General features: G+C 50.3%; 1 protein-coding gene across 8 annotated transcripts in view; it reads right to left on the bottom strand.

The window, feature by feature from the left end:
- Positions 1-12,818, bottom strand: part of LOC308588080 (sodium-dependent lysophosphatidylcholine symporter 1-B-like) — a 44,128-nt gene extending 31,310 nt beyond the window's left edge. For 2 of the 8 annotated variants that reach the window (XM_081196309.1, XM_081196312.1), the window contains exons 1-2: positions 6,759-7,299; positions 2,295-2,414 (exon numbers count right to left, since the gene is read on the bottom strand). In XM_081196309.1, coding sequence (XP_081052435.1) covers positions 2,295-2,414; positions 6,759-6,917 — 279 coding nt within the window. In that variant the 5' untranslated portion in view covers positions 6,918-7,299. The other 6 variants (XM_081196310.1, XM_081196311.1, XM_081196314.1 and 3 more) reach the window with 6 other exon arrangements.
- Between the last annotated feature and the right edge of the window lie 1,660 nt (positions 12,819-14,478).

Genomic DNA, 14,478 nt, shown 5'->3' with positions numbered 1-14,478 from the left:
CCCTGGAAAGAAGGAATGATCGTTCAATACTATAGTTCTGGGATGGGATCCTTTCACAAACTACAGCTCCCAGAATTTCTCTCCCAGAACTACAATTCCCAGAGTTCCCTGGAAAGAAGGAATGATCGTTCAATACTATAGTTCTGGGATGGGATCCTTTCACAAACTACAGCTCCCAGAATTCTTTGGGGGAATCCATGACTGTTTGAAGTGGCATCCTACTGCTTTAAATGAATGCCCTGAATGTGGGCTCCATCACAAAATAGCAAATTGAAGCTGCACTATTGGAGTTGATTGAAGAGAGGTCTTGTGCAACAAAACCCAGACTTTTTGCAATAAGGAAAATGACAGATAAATGCACAGGAAAACATGGGATAATAATGCAACATTCTCAAACCTCCTTGTGTGCAAATCAGAAGGACCAGGTGCGCAGCCTGGGAGTCATTTTGGACTCACAGCTGTCCATGGAGGTGCAGGTCAATTCTGTATCCAGGGCAGCTGTCTACCAGCTCCATCTGGTACGCAGGCTGAGACCCGATCTGCCCGCAGACTGTCTTGCCAGAGTGGTGCATGCTCTAGTTATCTCCCGCTTGGACTACTGCCATGCGCTCTAAGTGGGGCTACCTTTGAAGGTGACCCGGAAACTACAACTAATCCAGAATGCGGCAGCTAGACTGGTGACTGGGAGCAGCTGTTGAGACCATATAGCTCCGGTCTTGAAAGACCTACATTGACTTCCAGTACATTTCTGAGCAGAATTCAAAGTGTTGGTGTTGACCTTTAAAGCCCTAAACGGCCTCAGCCCAGTATACCTGAAGGAGCATCTCCACCCCCATCATTCTTCCCAGACACTGAGGTCCAGCACCGAGGGCCTTCTGGTGGTTCCCTCCCTGTGAGAAGCCAAGTTACAGCAGTGGCATAGCGTGGGGGGTGCAAGGGGGGCAAGCCGCACCAGGCGCAACATCTGGGGGGCGCACTCGCTGCCTCCGGAGTCGCCGAAGAGCCTCGGGCGCAGGCTGTAGCGGAGCCGACGAGCTGTGCGCGCGTCCGGGCTGAAGGCGCCCGGCAGGCAGCGGCTCTCAGCGCTTGCCGCGGAGGACGCACCAGGCAGCCCCTCCTCACAGCCCCGGCTCCACCGCTGCTGCTGCAGCTGCTGGGCCGTTCCATTTTCCTCGCCTCTCTGCCCCCCTCCTCCTCCGGGCAAGCGGCGTCGTTTGGGTGGCAGCGCCAGCGGCAACTCGCAGGTTAGGGGTTGGGGGGCGCAAATTACGTGCCTTGCCCCGGGTTAGGGGGCGCAAATTACTTGCGTTGCCCCGGGTGCTGACAACTCATGCTACGCCGCTGAGTTACAGGGAACCAGGCAGAGGGCCTTCTTGGTAGTGGCACCCTCCCTGTGGAACGCCCTCCCACCAGATGTCAAGCAGAACAACAACTGCCAGACTTTTAGAAGACATCTGAAGGCAGCCCTGTTTAGGGAAGCTTTTAATATTTGATGAATCATTGTATTATAGTATCCTGCTGGAAGCCTCTTAGTTGGGCAGGGTATAAATAATAAATCATCAACATCATCATATTAAGAAACCAACATTTCATCTCCCTGCAAACAAACCAGGGGTGGATCTGCACACAGGGGAAAAACCGCTATAAATAAGTCAGAAATCAAATTGTTATAACAAAAGGGGGGAAAACCTATGGAAAAATGCTATGCAAAAGTTTTGTGCTGTCTGGCACTATCTGGTGTTGCATGTTTCATAGAATCATAGAGTTGGAAGAGACCACAAGGGCCATCGAGTCCAACCCCCTGCCAAGCAGGAAACACCATCAGAGCACTCCTGACATATGGTTGTCAAGCCTCTGCTTAAAGACCTCCAAAGTAGGAGACTCCACCACACTCCTTGGCAGCAAATTCCACTGTCGAACAGCTCTTACTGTCAGGAAGTTCTTCCTAATGTTTAGGTGGAATCTTCTTTCTTGTAGTTTGGATCCATTGCTCCGTGTCCGCTTCTCTGGAGCAGCAGAAAACAACCTTTCTCCCTCCTCTATGTGACATCCTTTTATATATTTGAACATGGCTATCATATCACCCCTTAACCTCCTCTTCTCCAGGCTAAACATGCCCAGCTCCCTTAGCCGTTCCTCATAAGGCATCGTTTCCAGGCCTTTGACCATTTTGGTTGCCCTCCTCTGGACACGTTCCAGTTTGTCACTGTCCTTCTTGAACTGTGGCGAGTTTATAACTCATTCAGATCACTGTTTTTTGACGAATGTAGCTGAGTGCCAGGATGGAGACTCACCTGCACGACATCCAGCAAGAAGATCTGGAGGAAAAACCCGACGGCGTTTCCTGTGAGCTGATACGGGGCTCCTCCAAGGGCATAGCAAACCTTCCGGTGGAGAGGTAAGGCTGGTTTCACCTGGAAAGGAGATGCTGGCAGGTGAGGAGAGCATCTCTTGAACACACACACACCCTGCAAAGGTAGCAAATCCTGCCTTCTCTAATGCAAATGTAAGAAAATGTTAAAGAGCAGCCCTGGTAGATCAGAAGGTGTTCACTTTGGTGAGCATCTGGCAGTGGTGAACTGGGCACCTCTGGGAAATTCAGTTGGGCATGAGGGGAGCATCGCATCCCTGTCAAAGTGGCGCACTCGAGGGAGGACTTTGGGGCATAGGTCAAGGGCCCCGCTCTGCAGAAATGCCCAGGAGAGCCTTCCCCAAAACACAGTATATCTGGCTTTTCACACTTTGAAGAAAGGTTTCATCTTTAAAGCCCTGTGCGGCCTAGGACCCTCGTACCTACGGGACCGCCTCTCCTGGTATGCCCCGCGGAGGACCTTAAGGTCCACAAATGGCAACACCTTGGAAGTCCCAAGTCACAAGGTGGTTAGATTGGTCTCAACTAGGGCCAGGGCCTTTTCAGTACTGGCCCCGACTTGGTGGAACGCTCTGTCCAAAGAGACCAGGGCCCTGGGGGACTTGACATCTTTCCGCAGGGCCTGCAAGACAGAGCTGTTCCGCCTGGCCTTTGGTTCGGACTCAGTCTGACCCTTATGTTTCCCTCCCCTTATGGTTTTGATTTATGGGCTACTTTTAAAATGAGGCTGCATTTTAAATTGTTTAACCTGTATTTTAAATTGCTTTATTTATTTATTTTCTATTATGTTTTTATTGTAATTTTATTGGTGTTAGCCGCCCTGAGCCCGGCTTTGGCCGGGGATTGTGGGGTATATAAAAAAAATATTATTATTATTATTATTATTATTATTATTATTATTATTATTATTATTATTATTATTATTATTATTATCCTGCATGTAAAGCACCCAAAGAATTCTGGGAGCTTCTGCCAGTCAAAGTAGAGTATGCTGAGCTAGATGGAAACGTGGTCTAATATATAGCAGACTTCTGTGCTCCCCTACTGCAGACTTTGCCAGCCTCCAGGTGTTTGGGGCTACAGGTGCCATCACCCCCAGCTGGATGGCTGCAGGTTTCTTCCTCACAACCTCCCAGTGCCTATTGCCTCTGACATGGGAGGGTCTGTAGAGATGCTGGATATGAAAATCCCTTCTGCAGTTTCTCTGCAGGTAAAGGTAAAGGGACCCCTGACCATTAGGTCAAGTCGTGGCCGACTCTGGGGTTGTGGCGCTCATCTCGCTTTATTAGCTGAGGGAGCCGGCGTACAGCTTCCGGGTCATGTGGCCAGCAGGACTAAGCCGCTTCTGGCGAACCAGAGCAGTGCACAGAAACGCCGTTTAGCTTCCCGCCGGAGTGGTACCTATTTATCTACTTGCACTTTGACGTGTTTTCGAACTGCTAGGTTGGCAGGAGCAGGGACCGAGCAACGGGCGCTCACCCCGTCACGGGGATTCGAACCGCCGACCTTCTGATCGGCAAGCCCTCGGCTCTGTGGTTTAACCCACAGCGCCACCCGCGTCCCTCTGCAGTTTCTCTACAATGCTCTAATCTGGCCTGCATCTAGCCCTATATTCAAACAGCAGGGAGTTTCCACAGTGCAAAATCCTATCGGGTTGCCTTGATCCCACTGTCAGAGGGGGGTAAAATTCCTCTCTAAACACGAGCTTCTTAGTGTGTTGACCAAGGAATTGAAGGAATTGCTATGTTCATCTTATGTAAGATCAGGGATTTGGCAGACCCAGAGAAAGCGCTCTCTCTCTCTCTCTCTCTCTCTCTCTCTCTCCTGACTGCTGCCTCTTCCTTTGACACTGAGTGGGGTTTCAGCATTTCCTGATAGGCCTAAAATACAATTTCTGAACACGGTGTCGAAGTGACCTGACCTCTCTCAAGTCACGACAACATCCAAAGTCCAGAGTCTGGCCGGTGTTCAAAAGAGGCAATGGAAGTTTTTTCGGTGGATAACAAAGAACCAGAAGAGAATATGTGGTTGAGGAAAGCAAGCTTCCTCAAGGACTCTTCAATCACCTTTCTTGACCTCAATTCCCCAGCTGTAAATTGGGCATAATCACAACTTTCCAGGCAGCAGTGGTGTGTGAGAGACAGAGAGAGAGAGAAGACGAGAAAGAGAAAACAGGACTTCAAATGTTTCAAGATCGCACACACATAAAGAATAGAATATTGCTCTCAGAAAGCATCTTTCTTTAAAAATAAAGCAAAAGCAAGATTCTAGTCCTTTTTGAGTTACCACTTCAAACTGAAAGCCTGCCCCAGCTGCTGCTGTTTGAGGGCAGGGTTCAATCACATAACAACAAATTCAGGTTGTGCAATTATAGTGCATTGGGAGCTCTTGCACAGCAAACCTAGTTCCCCAAAAAGATCAGGTGGGTTGTTTTTTTTGGTAATAAATCACAGGGAAATGTACTGGAGAGTGTGGGATCACACTTGCTTTGACAACACCTTCTTACTTTCCTGCAAAAAAAAATCAGAGTGAAGGCTCATTCAACAGCCAAGGCCATCTTATCTTGCGGGGTGGGGCTCAGGATGATGGCTTTCTCAGCAGAACCGCTTACTCCTGAGTAGACTCGCCAAAGTTTGGGAATTTTAATCTGAGGTGACCATGGCAAAAATGGACGCAGGGCAGTAGTCTTTATTCTGGATTAGTTAATTCAGGATACTTTTGCAAGCGTCTCCACCTGTTCTTAATTCTGGCTCTGCCCTCGCCTGGCGTGCAGCCCTCAGCCCAGGCTGGAGAGATCGTTGTTCAGATCCACACCCAGCCAGCCATGAACTGTAGTGTGGAAACTTCCCTCATCCTGCACGCTCCCTCGCAGGGGCGTTGTGAAAGGAAACAGATTGATATGCCAACCTCAGCTCCTTAGACCGGAGGGATAATAGCAGCATAAACAGGGGTGGGAAGGAGATGGGGAGACATTTCACAAGCTGCCTGCGACGGATCGGGTGTCGGCAGCTGGAAAGCGGCTGCAGATAATTTTAGAAGCACATATTTTCACAGAGGGCTGCAGAACAGAACAGCCCTGTTGTGCCTGCAGTTCAGTTGCTGTTCAGTTGCTCCTTCAAGGATCGCATGGTGTTTGACAATATAAGAACAGAATAATACATAACACAGTAAACAAAAAACAATAACCCCTGCACTAAGAAGGCTCCCTTCAAAGTGGTCCCACTATCTGAAGTATGGGGGATTGTGGCTCCAGCATCCAGTGCTTCCTTCCCTATTGTGAGACGCCCCAAATATTTTAGGCTACAACTCCCATCACTACCAGCCATGTGATGCTGTGGCTAGCTGGAGCCTGGCTCTGCTGGCAGGGACTGATGGGTGTTGTAGTCCCAAAACATCCAGAGAGCTCCAAAAGATGGCTGCTCCATCCAGAGTCTTCTCAGTGGTGGCCCCCCAGCTCAGGAACCCTGTGGGATGGAAGGGAGGGCACTGACCAGGAAGGACCACGTGGCACCTTCCTTTAATAGCCTCTTGGTTCCAAAGAGCTTTTAACTGACTGAGGCTCGTAGCCGGACACTGCCTCTTGGTCCTCATCTTGGTTACTTATCAGGGCCGGCCCATCCATGACGCAAGGTGAGGCAACTGCCTCGGGTGGCAGGATCTATAGGGGCAGCATATCTGGCCTCCAAGGAATGCATCACCGGCTGCAGCTGCAGTAACAGCAATGGCTGTGGCACACTCCTTGGGGGCTGAATCTGTCACCTCGGCAGCCCCCCACCCCACCTCAACAGCAGCCTCTCAGCAAATAGAGGGCGCTACCAGTCTCCTGGGACGCGGGTGGTGCTGTGGGTTAAACCACAGGGCCTAGGACTTGCCGATCAGAAGGTCGGCAGTTCGAATCCCCGCAACGGGGTGAGTTCCTGTTGCTCGGTCCCTGCTCCTGCCCACCTAGCAGTTCGAAAGCACGTCAAAGTGCAAGTAGATAAATAGGTACCGCTCTGGCGGGAAGGTAAACGGCGTTTCCGTGTGCTGCTCTGGCTTGCCAGAAGTGGCTTAGTCATGCTGGCCACATGACCCGGAAAAAACTGTCTGCAGACAAACGTCGGCTCCCTCGGCCAGTAAAGCGAGATGAGTGCCGCAACCCCAGAGTCGGTCGCGACTGGACCTAACGGTCAGGGATCCCTTTACCTTTACTTTACCAGTCTCCTGCCACCCCAGGGAGGATACTGAAAAGGCTGACTCCTGGGGGCCTCCTGGGCTTTGCACCCTGCCAGCGTGATTCAGAGCAGAGCCCCCACCTCCCCAAATGGGCTTTGATTCCCTCTTCAAGTGTCAGGTAAGGTTAATTCGATCAATTCCTCCCTGGTTCCTGATGTACATCTTCACTCACCCCATCTTCCCTGGTGGGAGGACGTGCCATTTTGCGATCGCCTCTGGTGCCCAAATTTCTTGCACTGACCCTGTTACACTTTTTTACCCTGTCCCAACGGCAGGAAGTACGGTAATTAGGCCAATCAGAGGAACCCTCACTGGGGGACTGCAGACACATTTCTGGAAGGAACGAGGGCTGTGATTCATTGTGGCAACAAGAGAAGGCGATGACGACACAGCCAGGGACCTGGGCACGTTCATTAATGCTTTACCAAACTTCACCTACTTGGCCGGCACCCTGAAGTTCCCCTGGGCGCTTGTCCAAGCAGGGCACAGGCCGTGGCACCCAGGAAAGGCTTGGCCAGCTCTTTGCTTCCACGCACTGTCTGAGAGCAACATCGCCTGCTTCTGGCATTTCTCATCCCCTAGTATTATGGCAGCACACACACATTTTGTTCCAGAGTCAATGGAGTGCTTGTTTTCTTTTCCCCTGTGTAGTCCTCACACAATCTAGAACTGCTGCGTATTTTTAGTCCATGAAAAGCGCTTCTTGAGAAACGGGTTTGTTATGTACTGAGTTGAATAGGATCCAAACTGCAGCAGTCTGATTGGTCCTAGAACAATAGGATCCAAATTGCAGCAGTCTGATTGGTCCTAGAACAATAGCATTCAGAATGCAGCAGTCTGATTGGTCCTAGAACAATAGGATCCAAACTGCAGCAGTCTGATTGGTCTTAGAACAATAGGATCCAAATTGCAGCAGTCCGATTGGTCCTAGAACAATAGGATTCAGAATGCAGCAGTCTGATTGGTCCTAGAACAATGCAGCAGTATGATTGGTTGGCAGGATCCACCCAATCCTGCTCCAGATAGAAGTGAATCCACAACCTGATTGGCTTACAGTAGAATTCCGGAATTAGCCAATCATGTGCAGCCCATTGTGTAAATAATGTATATAAAGCAGATACTTTGAGGGGACTTTCATTCATTCCTCCTCACCACTATGAGCTGAATAAAGAGCATGAAATCACTTTGCGACTCTGAGTATATTTCAGGGTTTCATTCCGATTTCCGAAAATCAAAGCTTGCTGCAGATTGAGAATGTTGTCGGTGGATATGCAGGAAGGCAAAGTCTTGTGTGCACATGAAATCCTGGAGGTGTGGGGAGGAAGGTGGGGCCAGCAGGCATTATGGGCTGGCTAGTCCAGCAACCTGTCCTCACAGTGATCAACAACTTGCACATTATGGGAAGCGCCAAAGCAGTCCTACCACGAGGCAGAAGGAGGCAATGGCCTTAGGTGGCAGATTTAGGGCAGAGGGGGCAAAGCAGTGGGAAGGTGTTAGAGCAGCTGAGAGGAAAATTAGGCCTCTCTAACTGGCCTTCAGTGCTCTCTCCAGGCTGCACCTATCACCAGGCTATTTTGCACCCTAGGCATGGCTAACTACAGTGGTACCTCGGGTTACAGACGCTTCAGGTTACAGACGCTTCAGGTTACAGACTCTGCTAACCCAGAAATAGTACAGTACCTCGGATTAAGAACTTTGCTTCAGGATGAGAACAGAAATCGTGCTCTGGCGGCGCAGCAGCAGCGGGAGGCCCCATTAGCTAAAGTGGTGCTTCAAGTTAAGAACAGTTTCAGGTTAAGAACGGACCTCCGGAACGAATTAAGTACGTAACCCAAGCCACTGTACTTGCAACCCACCCCCAAAATTGCTAGCTTCAATTTTCAGAAGCAGTTGAAAAATCAAAAGCACAAAACTTGGAAGCGCTAAATTTATTTTAGAGTGTAAGGATAAGCATAATGCAACCATCTTTGAGCACCTTCCTCAAATACAAAAGAAAACGCTTGAGGACACAAACCATTTTGAATAATCTTGTGAACTGCGATGTTACATGTTTCCATTCATGCAGATAACAATCTCACTTTGTGTGCCTTTTCCTTGGCAAACTTTGTCATCGCCAGCTCCTTCGGGTCAAGCGCAGTCAGCTTGGGCACATGCTCAGCTGATAGATTTGCCAAACCGACTAGTCCCCCTTGCAACATTCTTAAACGTAAGACAGTTCTGCAAACTCGAGCTTTGCGTTCCCCACTCGCCACTGATGCTGGAAGTGCATGGAGGGTCCTTAGGGCAACAGAAACATCTGGCACTTTATCCAGGAGCTTTTGTCGTGGCACGAAGAGAGGTTTTCCTAGCGCAGCGGCAGCATGGACTTTGGAAGTCTTCGTGCTGCTGCTGTTAAGTTCACAGGATTGGTAAAACAGAAACTAAGCTGTATGAAACTGTGCCCACCCCTCGGAGGTCTGTGCCTGAGGCGGATGCCTAGTTGGCCTGACGATAGCACAGCCTCTGCCCATCATTGCTGCTGTTTTTCACCTTCCTTGAGTGTTTCTGCACAGCTGGAAGGTGCCCTGGAACTCTGACAATTCCTCTTATTTTCCTGGGGGAAGGATGGAGAGAGGAGTGTGCAAGTGTGGGTAGAAACTAGCCTACATTTGTTGCCCACTCCACTTTTGTTCCTGGCCCCTGCTCACCTCCAGGGCCAGATTTATGTATAAGCTAAACAAGCTACAGGACGCGGGTGGCACTGTGGGTTAAACCACAGAGCCTAGGGCTTGCCGATCAGAAGGACGGTGGTTCGAATCCCCACAACGGGGTGAGCTCCCGTTGCTTGGTCCCTGCTCCTGCCAACCTAGCAGTTCAAAAGCACGTCAAAGTGCAAGTAGATAAATAGGTACCAATCTGGCGGGAAGGTAAACGGCATTTCCGTGCGCTGCTCTGGTTTGCCAGAAGCGGCTTAGTCATGCTGGCCACATGACCCGGAAGCTGTACACCGGCTCCCTCGGCCAATAAAGCGAGATGAGCGCTGCAACCCCAGAGTCGGTCATGACTGGACCTAATGGTCAGGGGTCCCTTTACCTTTACCTTTAAACAAGCTACAGCTTAGGGCCCCACTCTCTTGGGGCCCCCCAAAAAATTAAAGAGAAAAAAACACCTGGATATACATTTCCAAAATATAAGATAAAAAACAAACAAAATAAAACCTACAATTATTATTTAATGTTATAGCAAGTTTCCAGAGATTAGATTATGAGTCTTGGTAAATGCCAAATGCCAATGTGTTTGCATTATTAAGTTTGTTATGAATAAAAAAAATCATTTTAAGTTAGAGCTTAATAATTATTTCACTATCAATATACTAATTAATTGTATTTCAATATTAGTACTTCTTCTTTATTGTATTTCAGTTCAACAATTACTTTGATAAAATACATAAATACATATTTTGTTACGTGCAAATGGCTTCAGATACCTATTAGGTCCATAAATTACCAGAGAGCGTATATTCAACACAAAAAGCAGCGACAATTTGTTATTGACGAAGGACAGCTGGACATATGAAGGGTCCCATTACTTTCAGGAGCTTAGGGCCTCTTCAAACCTAAATCTGGCCCTGCTCACCTCTGACATGTGGCCCCTGGAACGTTGGTTAGAAGGCAATGCGGGCCCCAGCCTGAAAAAGCTTCCCCATCTCTGGTGCTGAAGGGTAGAGTTCTGGCCTGAGCCCTCTAAGTTAGCCTGGCTCCCTTCAGGGGTTGGGAGATGCTGTCTGCCAGCGTTGCCATGAGGCTGTATCTTCAGTCTGGCCGGCTTACGCCCATAAAATGGGCATCTTGCGTCCTGTGCCTCAGGCAGCAAAGCATCTTGAGCAGGGGTAGGCAACCTAAGGCCCGGGGGGCCAGATCCGGCCCAATCGCCTTCTCAATCCAGCCGGTGGACGGTCTGGGAATCAGCGTGTTTTTACATGAGTAGAATGTGTCCTTTTATTTAAAATGCATCTCTGGGTTCTTTGTGGGGCATAGGAATTTGTTCATATTTCCCCCCAAAATATAGTCCGGCCCACCACATGGTCTGAGGGACGATGGACCGGCCCACGACTGAAAAAGGTTGCTGGCCCCTGATCTTGAGCCTGGCCTGACGCTGGGCTAGTGCAGGCACCTGCACTGCCCCCCTGAGGAACAGCACTCTGCACATGCTCAGAAGCACAGTCTCCCTTAGGGCTACTTCCGCTTTCAACATCAAGACCTGTCAGTGATAAGAGTGACATGTCTCAGATGCAGCCCTCAACGTACTAACACTGATTTATTTTTCTTATTGTTATATTTATACCCTGACTTTTTTCCTCCAGGGAGCTCAAGGTGGATGCGCGGTTCTCCTCCTCTGCATTCCTCACAACAGCCCTGTGAGGTAGGTCAGGCTATCTAAAGAGCACACTTTCCCACTACATAAAAACGTAAGAGGCTTTTGGATCAGACCAGAGGCCCTTTTCGCCCAGTATCCTGTTCTCAGAGCAGCCAATCAAATGCCCCAAAGGGAAACTCGAACTCAGGACCCAAATGCAACAGCAACTCTCCGCTCCGGTGGTTTCCAGCAACTGGCATTTAGAAGCATTGGTGTCTCCAGATGTGGAGGCAGAGCAAGGAGCCTTAATAATAATAATACTAATAATAAATTTTATTTATACCCTGCCCTCCCCAGCCAGAGCCAGGCTCAGGGCGGCTAACACCAGTAAAATTACAGTAAAAGCATAATAGGGGGAAAAACCAATTTAAAATACAGATTAAAATGCAATTTAAAATGCAGTTTCATTTTAAAAGTAGCCCATAAATCAAAACCATAAGGGGAGGGAAACATAAGGGTCAGACTGAGTCCAAACCAAAGGCCAGGCGGAACAGCTCTGTCTTGCAGGCTCTGCGGAAAGATGTCAAGTCCCGCAGGGCCCTGGTCTCTTGGGACAGTGTGTTCCACCAAGTCGGGGCCAGTACTGAAAAGGCCCTGGCCCTAGTTGAGACCAATCTGACCACCTTGCGACTTGGGATCTCCAAAGTGTTGTCATTTGTGGACCTTAAGGTCCTCCGCGGGGGATACCAGGAGAGGCGGTCCCGTAGGTACCATTCTCCATGAATCTGTCCAATCCTCTCTTAAAGCCATCCGTGTCGGTGGCCCTTGCTGCCCCCTGCTGCATCGAGTTCCGCAGATACCACCTGAAATCCTTGTAAGTGGAGATGACAAGAGCTTTTTCGCATGCAAAGCCACCGAATTGCGTGGGGTCTGGCGCTCGGGTCTATATGTCTGCATCCCCTTGCCTCCCTCGCGTTTTACTTTGCATAGCCCGCGGAATTAAAGAGAGAATTGCAAACGCGCATAGGTAAATTCTGCTCCTGGCCGCTTCCTCCTTGCCAAAGGATCTCCCCGTGCCGCCTCTGCAAGTCAAGCGCCACCCTCTCCGGCTGCCTGGCTTAGACTTTTGGCAGGCAAACGGCCCGGGAGCGCCTCCCACCCCCTTTAAAATGCTCAAATATAGAAACCCTCTTGGAACCGACTGTGAGGGCGCACAGCCAGCATCGCAGCGCTCCGCGGAGCCACGCGCAAGAAAAGCCACCTCTCCAAATTGGCCAAGCTGCTAGTCCTGGCTGAGGCCACTGCCTGCACCCTTCGCCCTCCTCTCCGGCTTACCCGGCTGGGCTGCGCGTCCTTCCCAGGCTCTGCACCCTTCGGAGTTAACCCTTCCCGCGCCGGTTCGCCCTGGCCTTCGCCCTGAAGCATGGCTCGCATAGTTATAGGACCATCACCTGCCGAGCTTCCGCGCGCAATTACGCACAGGGCAGCCGGAGCGGGAGGAAGGAGCGCAGGAGGGGGCGAGAGGGATAGTCCCCTCCAGGAAGCCAGCGGACGCAAATCATGCTTCTTCCTCCCCGGGGGCGCGGACGGGAGGCGGACGCGCGCCTGGCCCTGAAACTGACACCAACACCAGGGCTCTCGCCAGCAAGGGGTGGGACAGGGAGCCTCTGGCAGGGGACGAGGCGCGGAGGAAAAGGGAGGATGAAGGCTGTCCGGTGGGGGACGGGAAGTTGTCCGTCTTGGAGCCGCCTGCCTGCCGGCTTCGCTTTGTTGCAAGAAGTCTTGTTGTTGTTTAGTCGTGTCCTACTCTTCGTGACCCCCTGGACCAGAGCACGCCCGGCACTCCTGTCTTCCACTGCCTCCCGCAGTTTGGTCAAACTCATGCTGGTAGCTTCCAGAACACTGTCCCACCATCTCGTCCTCTGTCGTCCCCTTCTCCTTGTGCCCTCCATCTTTCCCAATATCAGGGTCTTTTCCAGAGAAGAGTCTTCTCTTATCATGAGGTGGCCAAAGTCTTGGAGCCTCAGCTTCAGGATCTGTCCTTCCAGTGAGCACTCAGGGCTGATTTCCTTCAGAATGGAGAGGTTTGATCTTCTTGCAGTCCATGGGACTCTCAAGAGTCTCCTCCAGCACCAGAATTCAAAAGCATCAATTCTTCGGCGATCAGCAAGAAGTCTAAGGTGCCATAAATAAAATGCAAACGCACATGGAGAAGTGCATAAACCGCATGTCTGAAATAGTACAGAGAGCGATACAACAGGGAGGTTTGGCTCCTAGAAACCCCCCAACCCCACCCCTCAGGTCACGGTAGCAGGAAATTCCTGGAAGCTCGCCCTCTGCAAACCGGTTTGACAAGTGTCTGTTGCGTGGCCAAGCTGAACTGTCAAATGAGCACAAATCTATGTCTGAATGTTGCAGGCCTTTGGCTTCAGGAGCCAAGGTGTTCACCATTTCCAAAGGATGTTTCAGACAGGCCAGGAAGGGCAATTCTCAGGTGTCATCAGGCATCTTGACAGACAGGCTTGTAAAGACGTGGGAGAAACATGAACTCTGAGCACGAACTGATTTACATGCACAACCCGTTGGGTGATGTATCTGTGACGTTTCGTAACTCGCTTTTGTTCTGGCCTGTCGCAACAGATAAGCAACAAAGATAAAAACAGCTATAGCATTGCTCCTTGGGTTGCCTCGGTTTGTTTTCTCTGATCAGTTAGCGGGCCTCGGTGGAGATTTGGGCTGTAAAAGCCAACCTGGGTTTTTTTTAGAACAGCTTGGACGTCTCCAAAAGGCTCGCAAGTTGAATCGAGGAAATGGACCAGCGTCCGCACAGGAAACTGACCCAGAGAAAGGAGCGTGTCCGAGGAAACTGATAAGAGGAAAGAAAAGGCGTTGGGGCTTCCCATTGTTTTGTACCGTTCAGCACACACGCCGCTGTTTGTCTCTTGGATGGAAGTTGTTTGTGCGTCCTCTGCACAATTCGCTCCTGGATCTCTAGCTAGGAACATTTTCCCCCTTAGGGGGGGCCAAGGACCTCCTGCATTAAAAACGCATCTAATGTCCACAACTTCCCCCAAAGAATCCTGGGAACTGTCCTGCTGGGAACTGCAACTCCGTAAAGAGGAAACTAGAGTTTCCAGGATTATTTTGGAGAAGTCTTGAGCTTTAAATGTGCATTAGGTAAAGTTAAAGGGACCCCTGACCATTAGGTCCAGTCGCGGCCGACTCTGGGGTTGCGGCGCTCATCTCGCTTTACTGGCCGAGGAAGCCGGCGTACAGCTTCCGGGTCATGTGGCCAGCATGACTAAGCCACTTCTGGCGAACCAGAGCAGCACATGGAAACGCCGTTTACCTTCCCGCCAGAGCGGTACCTATTTATCTAATTGCACTTTGACATGCTTTCGAACTGCTAGGTTGGCAGGAGCTGGGACTGAGCAATGGGAGCTCACCCCGTCGTGGGGATTCGAACTGCCAACCTTCTGATCGGCAAGTCCTAGGCTCTGTGGTTTAACCTTTAAATGTGTGCCTGGCCAGGAAAAGCTGAGAAAGGCAGAGAGGTT

The sequence above is a fragment of the Podarcis bocagei genome, assembly GCF_964188305.1.
Source record: "Podarcis bocagei genome assembly, chromosome: 5".
NCBI classification, from domain to species: Eukaryota; Metazoa; Chordata; class Lepidosauria; order Squamata; family Lacertidae; genus Podarcis; species Podarcis bocagei.
This window is presented reverse-complemented; position numbering and strand designations above follow the sequence as displayed.